Source organism: Notolepis coatsorum, assembly GCF_963971535.1.
Source record: "Notolepis coatsorum genome assembly, chromosome: 9".
NCBI lineage: Eukaryota > Metazoa > Chordata > Actinopteri > Aulopiformes > Paralepididae > Notolepis > Notolepis coatsorum.
In genome coordinates, this window is record NC_140173.1 from 137,752,341 (window position 1) to 137,774,728 (window position 22,388).

The window sequence follows — 22,388 nt, forward strand, 5'->3', positions numbered from 1 at the left end:
AATGAGCTAGTTTTCATCTGTAGTCCCTGCCTAACATGTCTTTATGGATATGGGCTCCCTCTGGTGTCACATTTTCATAAAGCTTTCCCTATAAACACTTGGGCTGGAGGATGACAATTAAATAATCCCGGTACTCGTATTTGAAGAAGGTCAGGGGCAGGGCAGCTCTTTAAAAATCTACCTAGATGTGGTAGACTATAAGCAAACACATGGCACTGGGGCACCGATATTGAGTGTGGTGGGAGCAGGCTTTCGGAACGTCACATAGGCCTATAGTGTGGATTTTTCAGTAGACAGTATTTTTAGGGCGTTATCAGGAACTGTCATCTGCTGTGGCAAGTCTAACAGTTCTTTTTGTATCTCTGAAGTGTTTGTGAAACTGCCCTGACCATTTCTTTCAAGGATGAAACTAAGAAGTAGTTTACCCGTGTTACTTCCCTAAACATAAAAAAAACATCTACAACGGTTTCGGAGGAATATTAAAAAACTGTTGCCGCAAATAGGGCTGCTGCGTATCATGACATTTTGTAATGCCGATTACCATATTGGTCCGAAGGAAAGACAACCCCTCTTTTTCATTTTGGACAAATACCTTTTTGAAGAGCAAATCTTGTTTTTTAAAGAGTCATGTTTTTAAGGCGGTCTTTTCGGGCTCGCCATCTTCTAACATTACACTCTGTAACATCATATTTATTGGGTGCTCAACAGTTCGTCGATCACTATGATCTGAAAATTGGCATCGTAACTCCTCCTCTGTTATTTGTTAACTTGGTCGACTTTCGAGCCCCTTTGTTCCAGCTGGTTGCGGTGTCTCTCCATCTCTACACACACGCCTGTCACTGTGTATGCACTTTCTTTTTGTGCGCCCGTCACCGCAGACTGCAGGCTGAGAGGGAGATGGAGAAAAAAAACGACGGCTGGCTTGGGGACTGGCGCAATCCGTTGTTGTGAATGCATTTAAACAACATTTAAAAGTTTAGACACTGGGAATAATATGATGCCCCTTCAGTTTCCTTTCTAGGGGGGAAACAATTTCTTATATTCTGAACAATATTATCTCACAAATAATGATTAACGATCTATCTTATTCAGCTGATTTTTATTTAGTACATACAATTTATACAATAGTATAAAAACAAGGGGTACATGGATAACATGTGAAAGTCTGTCGACTTTTGTTTCCAACATGTTCCCAAGAAGAATACAATAAATCACAAAGAAAGGGTTAAGAAGATAAGATAGATACTAGATAAAATAGACAACACAATTTTCTGAAAGAGCCTCATTACTGCATGTCATGTTCCTGTTCTTCAAGAGTGGCCAGGCAAGCACCCTCTGCAACCTATTGTTGCAGATGTCGCTTCACACCCCTCTTGAAGACAGCAATAGTGGGGGAGTTTTGGATGGCCCTGGGCAGAGAGTTCCACAGCCGGCAGGCTGTAGACAGAAAGCCATTCTGTGAATAGGAAGCTTTTTTTGCTCATAAACTGAGAGCTGTCCAGACCGTAACTGTCGTCCGTGGACCTGGCCAATCCAACGTGTGTCCAGATTGATGAAGTCACATGTGGCTTTACAACAAGATCCATATTGCTCACTGTGCTACACAGCTTGATATGAATCCAACAACTTATTTGGTGAATAGTATATAGCCTACAATTTTTTCCAATTTACAAACATAAGCCTATATGCTTTTATTAAAAAGTGAATATGGAAGAGGAAAGATTCTACATAGGAAAATAAAAGAATGTGTCGCTAACATACAAGTAATTTCTACGGTCTCAAGTAATCGCGATCACAAGATAATTTGTGTCAAATTAGCTTCTTTTTTCTTAGGCCTAAATCTAAACATAAAATCAGTCGACTTGACTAAAACAAGTCTAATGAAAAATGTCACAGAGGATTAAGTGGAAGTCGGGTTTAGATATGAGAGAAATAAATAGTTTTGTGCTCGATTCTTTATGTCAACTGATCCAGATATCCTATAGCCTAATAATGACCCGTTTGCCTGACCAATCCATCTGAGCAGCAGATATAGGACAGCTGGATAGTTGACACAAGGTTCAGTTTAACCTCATCACAATATTAACATATGCCATTGATGTTGAAAATATGCTCCAGGAAACTTGAAAGTCACTAGCAATAGGTAATTTACCCTTGTAAAAACCACTACTACATCTCTATGTTCCCCAACGTTACTGTATTACTCTACTACAAGCTATTTAAATGAGCACAGCACCCAGGGCCCAGGAGTTCAAAACTTTTAATCCCCATCTGATCAGATTTGGATTAATTCATTTCAACTCATGAATTGAAAATGGGGAACCCTGATGTAAACAAGATGAACGTCTTTCTCTGGTCTGCATCCCCTTAACAATTGTGTGTATTGAGCTGTACTGTACCCATTCTGCAATCTTTTAATTAAAATGTTCAATCAATCAAATAGGGATTACAAGTTTTTAAGTCCTGGGCCCAGGAGTTGGGTGTGCAAAGCAGAAGTTTGCCATTTTTTATCACAGCCTGAATTAAGCCACAATCCATTATCTTTAAAATTATAAATAAATCATATAAGAGTGTGTTGTTTGACCTTTTACAGGGTTTTCATGGGTAAAATGTAGTCACAAGATGAATCAAGCCACAATCTATTATCTTTTAATACAGTTACTGACAGTCAAACAGGGCAACATTGTTCCCCTAGCAACAGAATATTTCTGAAAAGGTCTATGAAAAGATGTTTATAATAACTATTATCAAAAACAGTTGATCAGGCTGCAATTTCTTTTCCCAATTGAATAACGTTTTGCTGGCATAAAATAAACTACCAAATCAGAGAACGTTTGTTGTGCTTCTGTCTTTGTCGGACCATGTTTGTGGTATTACAGCTCAGCTGTCATTATATATTCTTTTATAATAACCTTTTTTACAACCTCTGACAGTTGCTATATTTGTAGTCTATTAAATATGTATCTGTCAGCGCAATCAACCATTATAGTGAACGTTAATTCCATCTCTCCCTTTAAGGCCTTAAATTGAGAATTATTAATTGAATACTTTTTAATACCCCACAGATACCCGGGTATCATCTTCCAGTTTATGTCGTACAGTGGTTTTCAGAAGGCTCAGTTACCTATGCCTAGCATTAACTTTCAAGTCTCAGAGTATTTCCTTCCCACCCCTTTTCAACATCAATGTGCATAAAGTAAGTCCTTTATTAACACCGAGTGCTTCTTGTGTTGCACGTCATTTCCGTTACTGCATAAAACGGTTACCCCTCCTAGTTTGTTCATTGGTCGGTTGGTCTTAGTTGGCCAAGACTTTGTTAGTCGATGACCTGTCGCCAAAAATGGCACTGCCGTGTCACCTTGAAAAGCACAAACACAAAATACTCACGAATATGGAGCACAGGACGCCTGCAGCAAAGCATATGACAAACCACTTCACCCTGGTGCTGTAGCTGAGAGTGGAGGTATCGAGGACCTGACAAGAACAATGGGAGGATGTCACAACAGACACGACGCCTAATGAGCCAGAAAAACCTGTGGGCTTCCTACTTTACCGTGGTCACCCATGCCAAGACAGAGGATGCAGTTCCATCCTCTCACTCTCACACACAAACAACACACACACAACACATAAACAGTATAAGCCTATAACAAGTTTACCAATGCTAATTCAATATGATCTAACATTACATTCAAGTCTAGTTCAGTGCTATGAAGCAAAGTTAGGCCAAATGTACTGAAAATAAGGAATTGTCTCTAGTTAGGCCTAGAGAGTGCAATGTGCAAATGTATAGATGTAGCAGTACTGTCTATCTGTATGTCATGTGTGTGTCATATGTTATGAATTGAAAATGGGGGACCCTGATGTAAACCAGACGAAAGTCTCTCTGGTCTGCATCCCCTTAACAATTGTGTGTATTGAGCTGTACTGTACCCATTCTCCAATCTGTTAATAAAGTTTTCAATCAATCAAGCTATGATGACATGTTTAACAATAATGCTGACAACGTTCAAACCGTGATGTCCAAGTCAACACCTTACCTCAATTGCTCAGTCTCCTTGTGAAAGCATGTAAGAAAGTGGTAATACATATACAAACGCAAATGATTAGGCCATCTATTCATAACAACAAAGCTAACGTTAGATCAGTGACAACATGGGGCGTAAAGGAATGTTCACGACAGGTCTGGTCACCATAGTTAACGTGGCAATCTGGTTTAGCCCCTGTGGGCACGAGATTATGTGGTTAATCTTAATAATGTTAACTTTTTTTGGACTAATAACTTCAGTTTATTTTACCAGAGCAAGCTAGCTCTTGTTATCGTTTTCAATACACACCGTCAGTTGATTGAACGACTACAGGAAAGTAGTTACAACAACTTAACTTCGAATTAATATTATTAGCTAACGTTAGTTAACACACATTAGCTTGTTGTTGACATTACGTGCATTAGCTACAGTTGGCTAACGTTAGTGTCAACTGCATAGTGTTCTATAGATATCTATGGTCAACTGTGTCAGTGTTACCTACCTGGGTGAGACCCAACTCTTCATTTTCCTCTCGGCCGCTGAGCACACGACGAAGCTTGTCCATCGCTGAATGGGAATGCTAAATTTAGCCAATAATGTTAGCTTTTATTAGCTTCAGAGTTTCTATTAAGTTAACTTTTTGTTTCGCCTCTTATCTAGAAACTTCCAGTGCGGAGTTTAGCTAGCTGCTCGCCCACCGTCGCCTATATAATTCTATGGCTCGCATTGGCAATAATATTCACTTGCTTCCGGGCTGCGGTGAAGGCTAATAAATGTAGGCTAAGTCACCAGACAGCCAACCAATGGGAGATGAGATGGGGGTTATGGTGGGCCAAACATGGACGTGTCATATCACATGGACGTGTCATATCATTGGAGACATATCCTCCGTTTACAATCCTTGTCTGAGGTGGCCCTGCAAAGAAGCATGCACCTGCAGAGCCGCAGAGCGGCGCTCTCAGGACCGCGCCTGTGAGCTGGATTATAGTATTGCGGCTCTGCAGCTGCATGCATTCTCAAATACACGCTGACGTCACGAGACAGTCACGAGATTAGATTACAACAGTTTGGGGATTGATTGATTGATTGATTGAAAACTTTATTAACAGATTACAGAATGGGTACAGTACAGCTCAATACATACAATTGTTTAGGGGATGCAGACCAGAGAAATTCAATTCATCATAACATATATGACATACATGACATACAGACAGTACTGCTACATCTATACATTTATGACATACCAGATTTGCAAATACAGTACTGTTTGTGATACGAAAAGAGTCCAGAAAAGAGAGTATATACATTTGACGTAGAAACTGTACATTGGAGGAGGTTGGGTAGGTGGGGGGGGGGCTGTACATTGGAGGTGGTTGGGTGGGGGGGGGGGGGGGGAGGTTGGGTAGGAGGGGGAAAGTTATGTGAACACAGAAGGGCAGAGCTCGAGTTTTATATGAAGATATTATGTGATCAAAAAAGAAAAGAGAAATCTATAAAGTATATATTTTACTCATACAGTATACATCCTCTGGCCTGTTTGTAGAACTTCCCTGTGTTGTTGACAAAGCTAACCCCTATTGATATGAAGTCTAAATAACATGAGAGGATGCCGTCATTATTGCACTACTGAGTTATTTGCTGCTATGTTTCAATATTATAAGAAGAATTATAATAATACGTTTGAGTTTTATATTGTTTAAAACGTCAACAGCAGAAGCTTATATGCTAACCATCAAAACATTAAAGAATATTTGGAGCAATTCCATAAACCTTTCACTTTCAATAGCATAGCAATACCCGAAACTTGGTTTAGCTCTGAGAAAAAAGTTGACTTTGAGTTGAATGGATATGAACTCAATTAACAGGATTGGGAAAAGAGGTGGGGGTGTAGCCCTATATATATATATTAAAAAAAAAAAAAAAAAAAAAAAAAAAATATATAAGGTTGTAGAATGCATGTCAACTACCATTGACAACTTGATGGATTGTATCTCAGTAGAGATCTGAGAAACGTGATTGTCAGTTGTGTATACAGAGCTCCAGATTCCAGCATTGAAGCATTCAAAGACTGCATGGAGGTGTTATTTGCCAAGACTCAGAAGGTTACATTACAATCTGGATAAATCACTGTACATTCTATATTGCTCACTAGTATACCATATCTGAACTACTGTGTGGAGATTTGGGGTAACACTTATAAAAGTAAAACCATTATGCACACTACAAAAAAAGAGCAATTAGGATTGAATGGCCCTTCTATGGTTTCTCTCCTCCACATTGCCTGTGGTGCATTTTTTCCTATTGCTAGGTTTTAGTGAGTTTTTCCTTACATTCGCGTGGGGTATGTCTGGGAGTGTTGCATTTATTTATTTTGCATTTATTTAAAAAAAAAATTGACATTATGGTGTTCTTGTTTTGTTCTTGACTTATTGTGATGTTTCTTCTTGACTTGTTTAAAGAAGACGTGTCCAGGCCCATGGGGACATTAACATGTGTTGTCGGGCCTTACAAATACATTTTATTTAGATTTGATTATCAATAAGGTAGGATATCTGGAACACACAAACACACATATTTTTTTAATCACATGCCATGAAACCCGGGGACCTGGCTGAATTTAAGACTGCACAAATCATGTTTTAAAGCACGAAACAATTCACTCCCGGGTAACATCCAAAAAATTCTGTGATTTTTAGACTCTTTTTATATCACAAACAGTACTGTATTTGCAAATCTGGTATGTCATAAATGTATAGATGTAGCAGTACTGTCTATCTGTATGTCGTGTATGTCATATTATGATGATTTGAAAATGGGGGACCCTGATGTAAACAAGACGAAAGTCTTTCTCTGGTCTGCATCCATCCCCTTAACAATTGTGTGTATTGAGCTGTACTGTACTGTACCCATTCTGCAATCTGTTAATAAAGTTTTCAATCACTTGAAGAAACAGGCTGTTCATTCAACAATGTATTTCAGTTCGCGCCCGCACAGTGCAATACTCCAATTCAGCCATTGGGTGGGTGGCGCTGCTGAGCGGCCCTCACAGCGTGGCCCTCACAGCGCGGCCCTCACAGCGCGGCCCTCACAGCGCGGCCCTCACAGCGCGGTCCTGAGAGCGCCGCTGGCTCTGCAGTGCTGCAGCTGCATACTATTGCCTTGTTGTCCGAGAGTCAATTGCTCTCTCTCTACCCCAATGACCACCTTGTCAATTACATGGGAAAATTCAAAACGGACTCCAGATCAGGGATACAATGGCAATGTACCCCCTACACACTAACCTCGTTCCCAGCTTTATCTCGAGAGCCTACACACCCACTTCCATCCATCTAGCTATGATTTGTTTTATGAATTTGCGAACAGTAAGCTATCTCCCACTTCAGATTGGGTAAGTAAGTACAATGATAAAAATAAAAAAAACAGGATAATTGTTTGTTGTGTTAAATTATCTGTGCAATGATCTCTAAATGTTATAATATCTATGGTTGTGTAACTGAGGGGTACAATTCCCTGACTGTATTAATCAAGTACTGATATCATTAATCACTACCGTCTATGTACTCCTGGCCAATACTGTACATAAGTATTATTAGATTAGAACACTCCAACAATAACACGGTTTTCCACACAAAATACTCGGTTAGAATATTTATTACATCAAAGGGAATATTGTTACATAATATACTTTGCTTAGATTGCGCTTATAAGGCAAATAGAATGTGCAGGCAAATCAATAGTGCATATTAAGGATGATCTCTATGGTTCTCTGGGAAAGGGGGTACTACCGGTTGTAAGCCAGCAGAGGGGGCCAAAGCTCTATGCAAGTCCAGGGTTCAAGGAGGCGATGTCACCCGTGTGGTCAGCGGGGAGAGGCAGCCTGAAACCCAGGGTGCGCGCCTTGCAGGTGAAGGTAGAAGCCGTGGAGCCTCTGGTTCGACAGAGACTGGCTTGAGTGTTGTCCCCACGGGCACGTGGATCCCACAGCAGTGGGTGTAGTCGGTTCTCTGCTTCCAGCAGCGTGGTGAAGAATGAAGAATAATAATCCTTGCCCGGAGAGTGGCACTGCGGGCGGGGTGTAAATCCCCCGTGGTGCTGCTGCTCCGGTGTAAATCCTCCGGTGCGGTAATGCACGGTTAAACTTGACGTTACTATACTATTAGCACGGGTAATAAGTGCTCTATTATAGACGCACAATTACTCACTCCACGTGGTCTTTGACTCGTAATGAAGGTTTACTAATAGATAGCGAACGATACGACAAACAGACGTATTAGGATAACACAAGGCTCTATCTTGGGCAATGCGAGCCCTGCTCTGCCCACGTTGCGTAATGGGTGAGACGTTACTTGGATAACTGAACCAGACTGAAGGCGAACTGAAAGGGAACTGCAAGGGGGGTTCTGTATTCGCCGCGCTATATTTATATGTGCGGGGGGTAAACGATGGTGCCAGCCTGCTCACTGTCTCGTAGCCTTGGGCGAAAGCGGGCATGTTTGGGCAAGTCCTGGCGGTAGCTTTCAAGTCAGCTCGAGGGGGGTATGGCGCTGGCGCCTAGGGGTTGCTTCCAATAGGAGAACGAATATTATGGTCTGTCCTGCTACCAGGTAAAGGGATATTCCGTGTATATTGTACAAGGAATATACAGGGGATATCAAACGATATGCAGATATTATACATGGGATCTCAGGCAATAAATATATATATTCGGTTTAATCTGACCCTTTGTAACAGCCGCCCCCTAATTAGTCCCACCTAATTAGCTAAGCAGGGGCAGATTAACCGCACTGTCCACTACTCAATGTCTGTGAGGGGTCGGGCAGTTCACAAAGTCAGGGGTCATGGTCGTCATTAGGCGAGTCGGGGAGCCTTGGCGACTCTATCAGCCTCGCCACGGGTCGGTTGTAGATCCGCCCTTGGCCGAGCACTTCTGCCACTCTGACCTTTCCGTCGGCACCAGTGGTCACTTTGCTTACGCGGCCGGCCGGCCACGCAACTCGGGGTAGTGACTGGTCTATGGTCATGACGACTGGACGGGATGAAGGGGGGCTTAGGAGGAAGCGGGCCTGAGACTGCTTTGATCTGGGCTTGGCTGTGCTTTCTCCTCCTCCGTCTGTTTCTCTTGTTCGCTCTGTACCCCGTGTGAGGAGGGGCCGGTCCCGGCCGCCCCGTCAAGGAGTCGCTTGGGGTGCTGGGTTCGAGGTCAGCTACGTCTGAAGCGCAGCTGAGGGGGGTGGAGTTCCGAACTCCCTCTGGTACCCACGGTTCTCTCCCGGGCCTCTCGCTTAATGTCAGTAGCCTCTGCTGTACGGGGGAGAGGCCGGTGTCTTCTTCTGTCTCTCTGGAGTGGAGGCAACTAGTGGCTGCTGTTCGGTTGAGAGATTTAGCGAGGGGGCCTTGCAATGTCCATCCTAGGCGGGTCTCGACTGCTGCAGGACAGCCTCGGGTTCCGGTATGGACCCGGTCTATCGGGACGATGAGGTCTGCATGGTCGGAGCCTATCAACAGGGTCGGGGTAGCGCCGTCTATGAGCGGGATAGGTAGTTGACGCAGGTGCACACATTTATCCATCAGCTGTGGGATGGGGTAGGTGTACTGTGATAGTCCTATTTCTTGGCTGGTGAAAGCATTTGTAATCTTGTACCGTCGCTCCGGCTGCCCGCTTGCTGCGATAGTGAAGGAGACATTCTCGCCCTTTATCGTCTTTAAATCTCTTCTTATTGTCCGAATCGTCATTTGGTTCTCGCTCCCCCGCAGTCCCAGCTGGGCCGCAGCGGACGCGAGCAGAAGGGTCTTCTCTGACCCGTCATCAAGGACGGCGTAAGTGTCCATGACTTTGTCCCCGTGGCTCAGGAGCACTCTGACCACTTTGAGGAGCACACGGGGGGTCCCGCTATGCTGGGGGTCTATGTGGAGCACTCCTGTCTCGGGTGGTGACGTAGACTCTATATGGTACGAGTCGCACCTTGTCCGCCAGTGTCTGCCGTGGCAGTCGGGACAGAAGGGAGCGGTCTGGTGGAACTTTGGTTCTGGTGCCACCGCCTCGGCGTGGTACATGACCGCGACGGGCCCACTCGGTTGTCCTGGCTGACGCTTGTTGAGGTCATGCAGGACCTCCAGGTGGGTGCCACCGCACCTGCTGCACCTTTTCTTCAGGCGGCACTCAGCTGCTAGGTGGCTGCGCGCGCAGCGGAAGCAGCGGCGGTGGTCCTTGACCCACTGGCTCACATCATCCGTGGTCAGCTTCTTGAAGTCTTCGCACTGATGGAGCCGATGTTCTCCCTCACAGTACTGGCACTCAATCTTCCACTGGTCCTCTTTCGTCGAGGGGGTGTTGTGGTTGGAGTGCTGCGGTACTGATTCGGCTTGGTGCATAACAGTCACCGATCTTCTTCCATCATTTATTCTCCTGGGTCCCTCTCTGGAGCTTGGCGTGCTCCGCCCGAATGTATCCAGTCGTAAGCTGCTGACCTCTCTCGCCAGGAAGTCGGCCAGATCAAGGAGGGATGGCTCGGGGCCGTCGGGGTCGCGGTAGTCCCTCTGCCGCCGAAAGCGCTCCTGTCTTGCGGGTGGCAGCTTCTCCAAAATCCTCTCAACGTTAGAGTTGGCGTATAGCTCATGCCTGCCCTTCTCCCGTTGAGCTCCCAGCATCCCCACCAGGGACTGCACTTTGATTGACAGGTCGTCTAGTGAGCGATTGTCTGTGGCTGAGAGTAAGCGGTCAATATGCCTTATCTCTTCTATTACGTAATCCCATATACGTCCATATCTCTGGTCCAGCGCCGCAAGGGCCGCTGTGTATGGGGTCGAAGAGGTGGCATAGGCCAGCGCTATATTGTGCGCTCGCGGTACTTTCAAGTGCTTCAGTAGTATTGCATACTTGTGGCGTTCACCAACGACATCCACCATCATTGTCTCTAGGCACATCCGGAGCTCCGTGTACTGTGCTCGAGTCTCATAGGCGAAGTCGGGAAATGACGGCGTGGCAATGTATGATGTCATGGATGACTGGCACATCGGTGAGCGTTGGGGGAGAGGCCTCCTAGGCGAGTCTCCTCTTGCGTGTCGTCTTGGGCTGGTACTTGGTGGGTACCGAAGGTCGGGTACCCAGGTGCTGTTCCTCGGGGCTGACGGTGCGTCAAACTCACCCGTGAGTTGAGTCGGGGGTTTTTAGCGCAGGGCCTCGGGGCTGACTTCTGGGCTGTACTGGACCTCCTGGTCCTGAGTACGTTGCTGCTGGTCGGCTTGACACCCCTCCTCTTCCTCCTCCTCTTCCTCTGCTAGGACCTGGAGTCTGCTGTTCAGTCTCTCGGCGTGGTTCGGTTCTGTACCCCGGTTGCTAGGTCTCGTATGGACCGGCTGGGGAGGGGGTTCGGAGACGTGGACAGGCTCCTCCTGTTGGCGGGGTCCCGGGTCGCTTCGTCGGGTAGGGGAGTGTGTCCTAGACCCGTGTCTGGACGATCTCTGGGAGCTCCGTGCGGAGTGAGGGGGTGTCGCCATGGCAACCAGTTTGTCCATCAGCTCCGCCTGCAGCCGGTCGCGCTCTGCCTCGCGCCGGGCATGGGCTGCGTCGCGCGCGGCTTCGCGCTGGGCGTTGGCGATGTCGCGCTGCGCATTGGCGCTGGCCTGGGCAGCGTCGCGCTGTGCGTTGGCGACGTCACGCTGGGCATTGGCGCTGGCATGGGCGGCGTGGAGCTGTGCATTTGCGACGTCGGCGCGGCTTCGCTCGATGTTCTCTTCTGTCTGGAGGCGTCTGGTCTCCAGCCTTATGCGGTCGTCTTCGCTCCTTTGTTGCGCCTGGAAGCGCTCTCGCTCACCTGCGTAATGTTCGCGCTCGCACGTCTGTTGCGCTTGAAGTCGATCGCGTTCGGTGGAGGCTGCCAGGGTGGCGATGAGTGCTTGCACCAGCATCTTGTCCGCCTCGCTGGGGGAAGACGCCGTTCAGGGCGATCGGCTCCCGGCAGTACTGGTTGGAGATCCGTTCTCCTGTTGCGTACCGAGGAGATCCATCCCCTGGGTGCGCGTCTCTTTAGGGTTGTCTTCCTCCCGGAGCTGATCGGGGGCTATTTGGTCGGTATTGTCTGGGGGTAAAGTCGTGTCAGTTCCCTCCTGGTCCCCACCGTGAGCTTGGTCAGTTACATTAGCACCCACTAGGGCCTCTGTGGTCGGGGTAACCTGGTTGTTAAGGTCAGACATAATTTTACTTTCTACTTTTTCCGTGTTTAACTTCCCTTTAAAGCTAGGTATTGGACTGACAGAGTATGCCTCTAGGTAGGGAGGTGGCTGTCGTCTGCGCTGCGGGCGATCTAGCTTAGGAGAACCGTTTGTGGAGTGTTCGTCATCGGCCATGTCAATATTAATATTATATTAATATTACGCTAATTATTATCTCGGCTATCGAAGGACCAATTGTAACTGAGGGGTACAATTCCCTGACTGTATTAATCAAGTACTGATATCATTAATCACTACCGTCTATGTACTCCTGGCCAATACTGTACATAAGTATTATTAGATTAGAACACTCCAACAATAACACGGTTTTCCACACAAAATACTCGGTTAGAATATTTATTACATCAAAGGGAATATTGTTACATAATATACTTTGCTTAGATTGCGCTTATAAGGCAAATAGAATGTGCAGGCAAATCAATAGTGCATATTAAGGATGATCTCTATGGTTCTCTGGGAAAGGGGGTACTACCGGTTGTAAGCCAGCAGAGGGGGCCAAAGCTCTATGCAAGTCCAGGGTTCAAGGAGGCGATGTCACCCGTGTGGTCAGCGGGGAGAGGCAGCCTGATCCCAGGGTGCGCGCCTTGCAGGTGAAGGTAGAAGCCGTGGAGCCTCTGGTTCGACAGAGACTGGCTTGAGTGTTGTCCCCACGGGCACGTGGATCCCACAGCAGTGGGTGTAGTCGGTTCTCTGCTTCCAGCAGCGTGGTGAAGAATGAAGAATAATAATCCTTGCCCGGAGAGTGGCACTGCGGGCGGGGTGTAAATCCCCCGTGGTGCTGCTGCTCTGGTGTAAATCCTCCGGTGCGGTAATGCACGGTTAAACTTGACGTTACTATACTATTAGCACGGGTAATAAGTGCTCTATTATAGACGCACAATTACTCACTCCACGTGGTCTTTGACTCGTAATGAAGGTTTACTAATAGATAGCGAACGATACGACAAACAGACGTATTAGGATAACACGAGGCTCTATCTTGGGCAATGCGAGCCCTGCTCTGCCCACGTTGCGTAATGGGTGAGACGGTACTTGGATAACTGAACCAGACTGAAGGCGAACTGAAAGGGAACTGCAAGGGGGGTTCTGTATTCGCCGCGCTATATTTATATGTGCGGGGGGTAAACGATGGTGCCAGCCTGCTCACTGTCTCGTAGCCTTGGGCGAAAGCGGGCATGTTTGGGCAAGTCCTGGCGGTAGCTTTCAAGTCAGCTCGAGGGGGGTATGGCGCTGGCGCCTAGGGGTCGCTTCCAATAGGAGAACGAATATTATGGTCTGTCCTGCTACCAGGTAAAGGGATATTCCGTGTATATTGTACAAGGAATATACAGGGAATATCAAACGATATGCAGATATTATACATGGGATCTCAGACAATAAATATATATATTCGGTTTAATCTGACCCTTTGTAACAGGTTGGTTTGTACTTACTAATGGCAAAATAGCCATGCTTGGTATTACACTTTGTTTACCTTTTGTGTGTGGGTTGGGGTTGCACCTCCGCTAAGGCCGGCCACACCTCAGGTGAGTCAGTGAGAAAGTGAGGTTTGGAGATATTCACAGTATATAATAGGTTACTATATTGTAACGTTTGGGGTTTTGCTCTCACCTGGGAGCAAAAGCCCTGGCGTTGCCCAATTGTAACGATCCCAGGTCCTGGGGGGCCTGGGTTAAGGAGAACAATAACACTGGACAATCTCTACCTCCTTTCAATGGTCTCATACCACCCTCTAGTGGTCACCAGCAGATGGTGCAGGCCGGCACATTAACCATGTTGACAAATGTAATTAATATAATTAATAGTATGATTAATGTGATTTCATGGTGTGTGCTGTTGTTGACTTTCCCTCCCCTTGTTTGATGTTGTTTCCCTGTCTGGTTGTGTTTTGGTAATTATGCTTTTGTGTCCTTGTGGTTGATGAATTGTTTTAGACTGGCTTGCCAGCTGTTGTCAATTTGTAATTAGTCGGATATTTAAGTGTGTGTCTCCCTCTCCTCGTTGTGGCGTAATTTCCTCCAGTTCCCTGTTTCCTGTCCACGTCGTTGCTCTCCCTTGGTTGACTCTAGTAAGTGTAGTGTTTTGGCTCCAGGCTCCCTGATCGGCTCCCTGTTTCTCTCCCCACCTCCCCTCTCCGGGTCTCTGTTCCTGTCCCCACCCCCCCCTCGTCGGGCCTCTGTTCCCGGGTCCAGCCCCCCGCTCCGGGCCTCTGTCCCCATCCCCACCCTCCCTCTCCGAGCCTCTGCGCCCGTTTTCAGCCTCCCTGGCTGCTATGCCCCTCTTGGGTTCTTTGCTCGGGCTCCCAGCCCCAGTTCTCCGGGTCCTCACCCTCACCTCAGTCCGGAGTCTCGGCCTCCTGCCTCGCCCATTCCCGGACGTTATCGAGCATCTGGAAGCCGCCCATTAGGGGGGGGTACTGTAACGATCCCAGGTCCTGGGGGGCCCGGGTTAAGGAGAACCTATGGAGCTCGACTGCTCTCACCTCTCTCCCAGCGAACGCTGTCACACTCCAGACTCCAGATGGGGGCATGCCTCTATTGCGGTCAACTTGGCCACTCCCTTGCTGCATGTCCGATTCGCCCAAACGTTCCGGCTCGACAGTAATGCTGGGGGCATGTTCGAGCCCAAATGATGCTCCCAGCTCCGGTCCAAACATGCAATTCAGTGCCACGCTGTGTTACAATGCTCCCGCTGTCCGCGCGGTCGATTCAGGCGCAGACGAAAATCTCATCGACGCTGGGGTAGTGTCTCACATCCGTATTGCTACTGACATTTTGCCTATTCCCCGCGATGCTCACGGCCTAAACGGGAGGCTTCTCTCGCGAATAACTCGTCACACCAGACCCCTCCGCCTCCTGCTCTCAGGGAATCATAGCGAGGTTATCCGCTTCCATGTCACTAATTCCCCCCATAATCCCATTGTTCTCGGCATGCCTTGGCTAAAGCTGCACAACCCTGTGATAAACTGGCCAACAGGCTTGGTCGTGAGCTGGAGCGCTCACTGCCACGCCTCTTGTCTACAGTCAGCTCGGCCGCCACTGGAGGCCGCTGGTTCTCGCGTTCCCAACGAATCCATTGATCTTTCTGCTATCCCTCCAATTTATCATGATTTAGAGGCTGTTTTTAGTAAACAGCGTGCTCTCTCCTTGCCACACCATCGCCTGTACGACTGTGCTATTGACCTGCTCCCGGGGGCCCCGCTCCCCGCTAGTTGCCTGTTCAATCTCTCACGCCCGGAGAGGGAGTCCATGGAGAAATACGTCCACGAGTCCCTGGTTTCAGGCATTATTACCCCCTCCTCCTCTCCTGTTGGCGCGGGTTTCTTTTTCGTTTCCAAAAAAGATGGCTCCCTTCACCCCTGTATTGACTACCGGGGTCTCAACAACATCACGGTCAAGAACAAGTACCCCCTGCCATTAATTGACTCTGCTTTTGAGCCCCTGCAAGGTGCCACCATTTTCACAAAGCTGGACCTCAGGAACGCCTATCACCTCGTCCGTGTCCGGGAGGGGGATGAATGGAAGACAGCCTTTAAGACCCCGCTTGGTCACTTCGAGTACAAGGTAATGCCCTTTGGGCTGACCAACGCCCGTGCTGTCTTCCAGGCCCTTGTCAATGACGTTCTCTGTGATGTCCTTAACTGCTCTGTTTTTGTTTATTTGGATGACATTCTGATTTTTTCCCGCTCTATGGAAGAGCACCTCCAGCATGTCCACCGGGTCCTCCAACGCCTGCTGGAGAACAAGTTGTTCGTCAAGGCGGAGAAGTGTGAGTTCCACGTCTCCTCCATCAGATTCCTCGGCTACATAATAGAGGGCGGCCGGATCCGGGCGGATCCCAAGAAGATCAAGGCCATGTCAGACTGGCCTCGGCCCACCAAGGTCAAGCAACTCCAACGCTTCCTGGGGTTTGCTAACTTCTATCTGCGTTTCATCAGGGACTACAGCCGGGTCGCTGCGCCCCTTACCCAACTCACTTCGCCCTCTGTGCCCTTCGTCTGGTCTGATAAGGTGGACTCCGCCTTCTCCGAGCTGCGTAGGTGCTTCACCTCCGCGCCCATCCTCGTCCAGCCGGACACGTCCCGCCAGTTCATGGTGGAGGTAGACGCCTCGAGTACCGGGGTGGGGGCGGTTCTCTCCCAACGCTCCGCTCTCAACCAGAGACTACACCCTTGCGCCTTCTTCTCTCGCCGCCTGACCCCGGCGGAGGTCAACGATGATATCGGAAACCTGGAGCTCCTGGCAGTCAAGCTGGCCCTGGAGGAATGGAGGCACTGGCTGGAGGGCTCAGAGATCCCCTTCCTGGTCTGGACGGACCATAAGAACCTCGCCTACGTCCAGACGGCCAAGCAACTCTGGACGCTGTTCTTCGGCCGGTTCAATTTCATCCTGACCTACAGGCCAGGCTCCAAGAACATTAAGCCGGACGCCCTCTCCCGGCAGTTTGTCCCCGAAGGGGGTCCCTCACACCCCGACACCATCAGAGGTGCAAATCTAGAGCCTGCAGAATAATGAAAGACCCTCACCACCCCAACAACAGCCTGTTCAAGCTGCTGCGGTCAGGCAAATGCCTGCGAACACCAGCAACTAGGACAGAGAGACTTCGGCTCCGCTTCTTCCCCCAGGCCATCAGAGTCTTGAACACTGAACTGTCCACACACAAGCACACATGAGCACACACACATCACACACACTGTATACGCTCACACACTAGCAGTCACTTTAACATGAACACACACACACACATGCTGCACACGCTCACACTTATGGTCACTTTACACAATGAAAGGTCACTTTAAAAAAACAAGAACGGGAGTGGTTCTTGTATAGTAAACAGATGGATAGCAAGCTAGCATAAGGACACATAGTATAACTGTAGATTGTATAGTATAGCATTGTATAGTAGTGTACATAAGACCCAGTGCCTCATCCGTAGCTAACAGTGTATTGCACTATCACAGGACCTAGCATGTCTTACCATGCTTTTGTAAAACTCATGTACATATACCTGATATGTCTTTACTCTTATTACTTGTATTATTGCACAAATGTCGCATTCTCATCCTATTGGATTCTTATTATTGTATTATTGTATTATGCACAATCGTTGTGGGCAAGACCCCCCGCATTTCACTGTATACTTGTATGCCGTGACAAATAAAACTCTTGACTTGACTTGACTTGACATCCTCTCCTCCTCTTGCTTGGTGGCCTCCGCCACCTGGGAGATCCAGTCCGTCGTCCAGGAGGCTCAGCGTGCCGGCTTTTTGTCCCCGACCTTGTCCCCGGTTCGCCTGTCATCCTGGGATCGACCGTACCCTGTCCCTGCTGAAGCGGCACTTCTGGTGGGTCTCCATGAGGGAAGACACCCGCGCCTTCGTCCTTGCCTGCGCCATCTGTGCTCGTGGGAAGGCGTCCCACCGACCACCTGCCGGGCTCCTCCGTCCGCTGCCTGTTCCTGGCCGGCACTGGTCACACGTCGCCCTGGACTTCATCACCGGTCTGCCCCCCTCACATGGTAACACTGTCATTCTCACCATTGTTGACCGATTTCCGAAAGCAGTGCACTTTGTTGCTCTTCCCAAACTCCCCTCTGCTTCAGAGACCGCGGACCTGATGGTGCTCCACGTTTTCCACCTCCACGGGATCACGGTGGACATCGTCTCCGCCAGAGGCCCTCAATTAATCGCCCAGGTCTGGAAAGCCTTCTGCCGGGCTCTGGGGGCCACGGTCAGCCTCTCCTCCGGATACTACCCGCAGACCAGCGGCCAGTCGTAGCGGGCTAACCAAGACCTGGGATCCGCCCTCCGCTGCGTCACGATCCGGGGCCCCTCTGGCTGGAGCGCCTTCCTACCATGGATCGAGTATGCCCACAACTCCTTGTCCTCCGCTGCCACAGGTCAGTCCCCCTTCGAATCCTCTCTGGGCTACCAGCCCCCACTGTTCCCTGCACAGGAGGAGGAGATCTCTTCGCCGACCGCCACCGGACCCCGGCCCCCGACTATCAACCAGGTCAGATGGTTTGGCTCTCATCTCGGGACCTGCCACTCAAGTCAGTTTCCCGAAAACTCACCCCCCGTTTTGTTGGTCCCTATAAGATTCTGTCCATCATTAACCCCTCAGTCGTCAGGCTCCAGCTTCCCTCCAACATGCGCATTCACCCATCATTTCATGTTTCCCAGCTGAAGCCGGTGGTCTCCAGTCCCCTTTCTCCCCCAGATCCAGAGCCTCCCCCTCCGCTGGTCATCGACGATCATCCGGCCTACATCGTCCGGCAGCTGCTGGACGTGCGTCGCCGCAGCCGCGGCTTCCAATACCTTGTTGACTGTGAGGGCTACGGCTCGGAGGAGCACAGCTGGGTCTCCCGCCGGATGATTCTGGATTCTGCCCTCATCCGGGATTTCCATCAGGCCAACCCTGGCAAGCCTGGAGGGTCGCCAGGAGGCGCCCGTAGAGGGGGGGGTCCTGTTGTAATCACGGAGAGCGCCTTCCTCACCCCTCCTCCTTCCTCACCATCACCATCACGGCGGAAGCCTCCCTCACCCCTTATCCTCTCACACCCTTATATGGGCAGCATCCGTTCCCCGGTTTCCCACGCTGCCAGCACCTCAATCAACACGGCTGTGACGGATCCCCTCATCAGCGTGAGGATACTTCAGCCCGCAGATCCTGTTCTACCCTCGTCGGAGTGTTAACCTTACTTCCTAGGTACGACGACTAGCTCTAGCCTTGCTACTCAAACCGTGTTGAATTGCCTTGTCGCTAATCCTGTTCTCTCTGTGCCCCAGGACCACCGCCCCGGTACTCCGCTCACCTGGACGCCCCGTGCGGCACATGGAACGCACCATCCCTCATCTCGAGAACATTCTTGTACCTGTCGCACATTCCTATTTGTGAAACTGTCTGATTGGGGAATCAGAATTAAAACCAACCTAAACCGCTCCATTCTCTCTCCTCCTGTGTTCTGCAATTGGGCTCCGCCAAACCCCTATCCTAACAATAATAAGGTCAAGGTCAAGTTCAAGGTCAAATATGAATTCATAATTTAAATCGATTATCATTTATTACTGTATCTACAAATCCTTCTGTTTAATCATCTTTCCTTTATTCATTTGCTTAGATTCTTTGTACACTTGATCTCAAGAAGGTGGTGAATGAGCTCAGTGAGCCAAATCAAAAGAACCTCAATGTTTCCATGGTGTTATTCACCGGCACAGATGAAAAAATAAATCATAATTAATATTCTCCTTTTTTTCATTACAATTTACTCAAGCCTAGTAACAGACACAATATCTCTGACACTGGGAATACATACCCCCAGGTCCCTAGATGTTCCTAGATACCAAGAACATGCAAATTGAAGTGGAGCAATCTTCCATTTACTTAGGCATGTACCTTTAGGCGAAATTTCTGAAAATAGGGCTACGTATTCCCAGTGTCAGAAATATTGTGTCTGTTAGGCTTGAGTAAATTGTAATAAAAAAAAAGGAGAATATAAATTATGATTTTATTTTGCATCTGTGCCGGTGAATAACACCATGAAGACATTGAGGTTCTTTTAATTATGCTCCATGAGCTCATTCAGCACCTTCTTGAGATCAAGTTTACAACAGTTGTTTCAAGCACATTATGCTTAAAAAAAATTTATTTCTTATTTTTGTCAGACCTCTTTCCCGATTGGATAAAGTGGGAACTGGATACCAGAACATTTATTTTCTGTTTACTGGAGAGTGGACTCAGTGGAGGGACTTGGAGACCCATACTCAATATCAATAATGTCTGTCAGAATATAGAGCACACTTATTTTAAAGGGGCACGTTATTCAAGATTCAAGATTCAAGATTCAAGAGTTTTAATTGTCACGGCATACAGGTATACAATGAAATGCGGCTGGTCTTGCCCGCGACGATGTGCAATACAGTGGTACAACATAATAGAATCCAATAAAATACAGTGGTACAACATATTAATAGAATCCAATAAAACAGTGCAATAAACAGGTACATGGTGTGCCATCTCGGTATCTGTACATTAGTATTTACAGAGCATATAGGACATGCTAGTTAGCTTCCATGCATTTGTGCTAAACTAGGCTAGCTTGCAGCCGGATAGCTTTCTACTGAAAGCACAGAGGAAATTGAAATCTTCTTGTCTGACTTTGGGGAAGATAGTTAGCGTGCCCCTTTAACCTAAATAAATACCACTTAAAAGTTTATTTCCCCATCTATAACTGAATATACCCCCACATTTATATGAACCAATGAAATACCGGATTGAGGCTTTAAAGGCACATTTTATGGGGCATTCATGATTCATCGCAACTGAATGTGTCTGTCCCCAAAGCATTAAAATGCATGGTGTGGGTTTTCAATAGCCTTTAAGTGCCACATGGTGGGGGAGTTGGGCAGACTATTGTCAGCTATTTTTTAATGGTTTAAATATTGAGAATAAAGGTGAGAAAGCTTAGTTTCGTTTCGTTTAGTTTCTTTAATAGTTGTCATACAGAAGTACAGAATACTTTTATACAAAATGCTTCTTACTGTTACGCTCCAGAGACTGTGCAAGACAAGATAAGTATGAAATAAAATAACATAGTATAGCATGTAAATTAGAAGTAAAAAAAAATGAGGTCACAGTGTTCAGTATAGACATATGTACAATGTTCGATGCAGAATAGACGTAACTGAGTTACCATATAATATACAATACTGTGCAGTGTACTAATATACAATACTATATAGTGCAAGGCAGAAATGGGATGAGGTGCAATTTAGGTACAATTTACAGTAGGTGTACGAGTTGTAGTGCAAATCCTACAGCTGAAGGAATACATGAATGAACGACATTGTTCAAATATATCTTGGTTATCAGGCTACAAAACGTTGTCACATTATCATAATTGCAATTGGTAAATGGACTGCATTTATATAATAAATACTAGGCAAGGTTTTTTTTCTTATATTCTCTGCGTCCTGCCCAACCCTACAAAATAAAAATTAAACAAATGGCGATTGTATGTCAGTAAACTCTAGTAGTAGAGACTGCTATTGTGGACTGGATACATAAAAAAATACTCATGACCTTAAATCAATTTATGATGAATTGAAAATGGGGGACCCTGATGTAAACAATGAATGAATGAATGAATGAAAACTTTATTTAACAGATTGCAGAATGGGTACAATACAGTACGGCTCAATACATACAATTGTTAAGGGGATGCAGACCAGAGAAAGACTTTCATCTTGTTTACATCAGGGTCCCCCATTTTCAATTCATATAGACATATATGACATACATGACATACAGATAGTCAGTACTGCTACATCTATACATTTATGACATACCAGATTTGCAAATACAGTACTGTTTGTGATACAGAAGGAGTCAAGAAAAGGGAGTATATACATTTGACGTAGAAACTGTACATTGGAGGTTGGGTGGGGGGGGTTGGGTACATTGGGATATTGACAACCATACTGGGTAATTTACATTGGAGGTGGTTGGGGGGGGGGGGGGGCGGGGGGCACACTGTATAAACAAGTAACACTGTACATTGAGGGGGGGGGGGGAGGAGACACTGTACAAACAAACACAATTGTACATTGAACTATTGACAAAACCATACTAGGTAAATGACTGTACATTGGAGGGGGTTGGAATGATTGGGTTAGGATATTTACAGGGGCCAGTGTTGAATTGCAGTCTCCCAATACAAGACGAAAGTCTTTCTCTGGTCTGCATCCCCCTCTTAACAATTGTATGTATTGAGCTGTGCCCATTCTGCAATCTGTTAATAATAAAGTTTTCAATCAATCAAATCAAGTGCGCACTCTCTAATCTGTACACAGGGCAGTAATGTGTACAGATGTGATGTGCGCTTTTCGCCCTCAAGTACGAGTAGGGTATATCTGCAGAGCCGCAAGCCTAACGTCAAGTACCGCCTTCATGGGATCACTATACTGTGACGTCGGGAAAAGTAAACTTTTTTTTAACGAAAAGTTGCCTGCTGAACCAACACCAACACCAACAGTGTACTTGAGCGAAAGTGACGCTCCTATGCAATGTTGACTATTGTTGTATTGTTGTGATCGTGTCTGGCGGGGGCGGGGGGGGGGGCAGTTTA

The 22,388-nt window shown here is 47.3% G+C and overlaps 1 protein-coding gene across 2 annotated transcripts in view; it reads right to left on the reverse strand.

The window, feature by feature from the left end:
- The window catches only part of sft2d1 (SFT2 domain containing 1), a 33,749-nt gene extending 28,974 nt beyond the window's left edge, over positions 1-4,775 (reverse strand). For both annotated transcript variants that reach the window (XR_014620064.1, XM_084321205.1), the window contains exons 1-2: positions 4,531-4,775; positions 3,388-3,474 (exon numbers count right to left, since the gene is read on the reverse strand). Coding sequence is in view for 1 of the 2 variants with exons in the window: in XM_084321205.1 (XP_084177331.1) it covers positions 3,388-3,474; positions 4,531-4,593 (150 nt within the window). In the remaining variant the exon portion in view is untranslated. The remainder of the gene's footprint in view (positions 1-3,387; positions 3,475-4,530) is intronic.
- Positions 4,776-22,388: the final 17,613 nt, after the last annotated feature.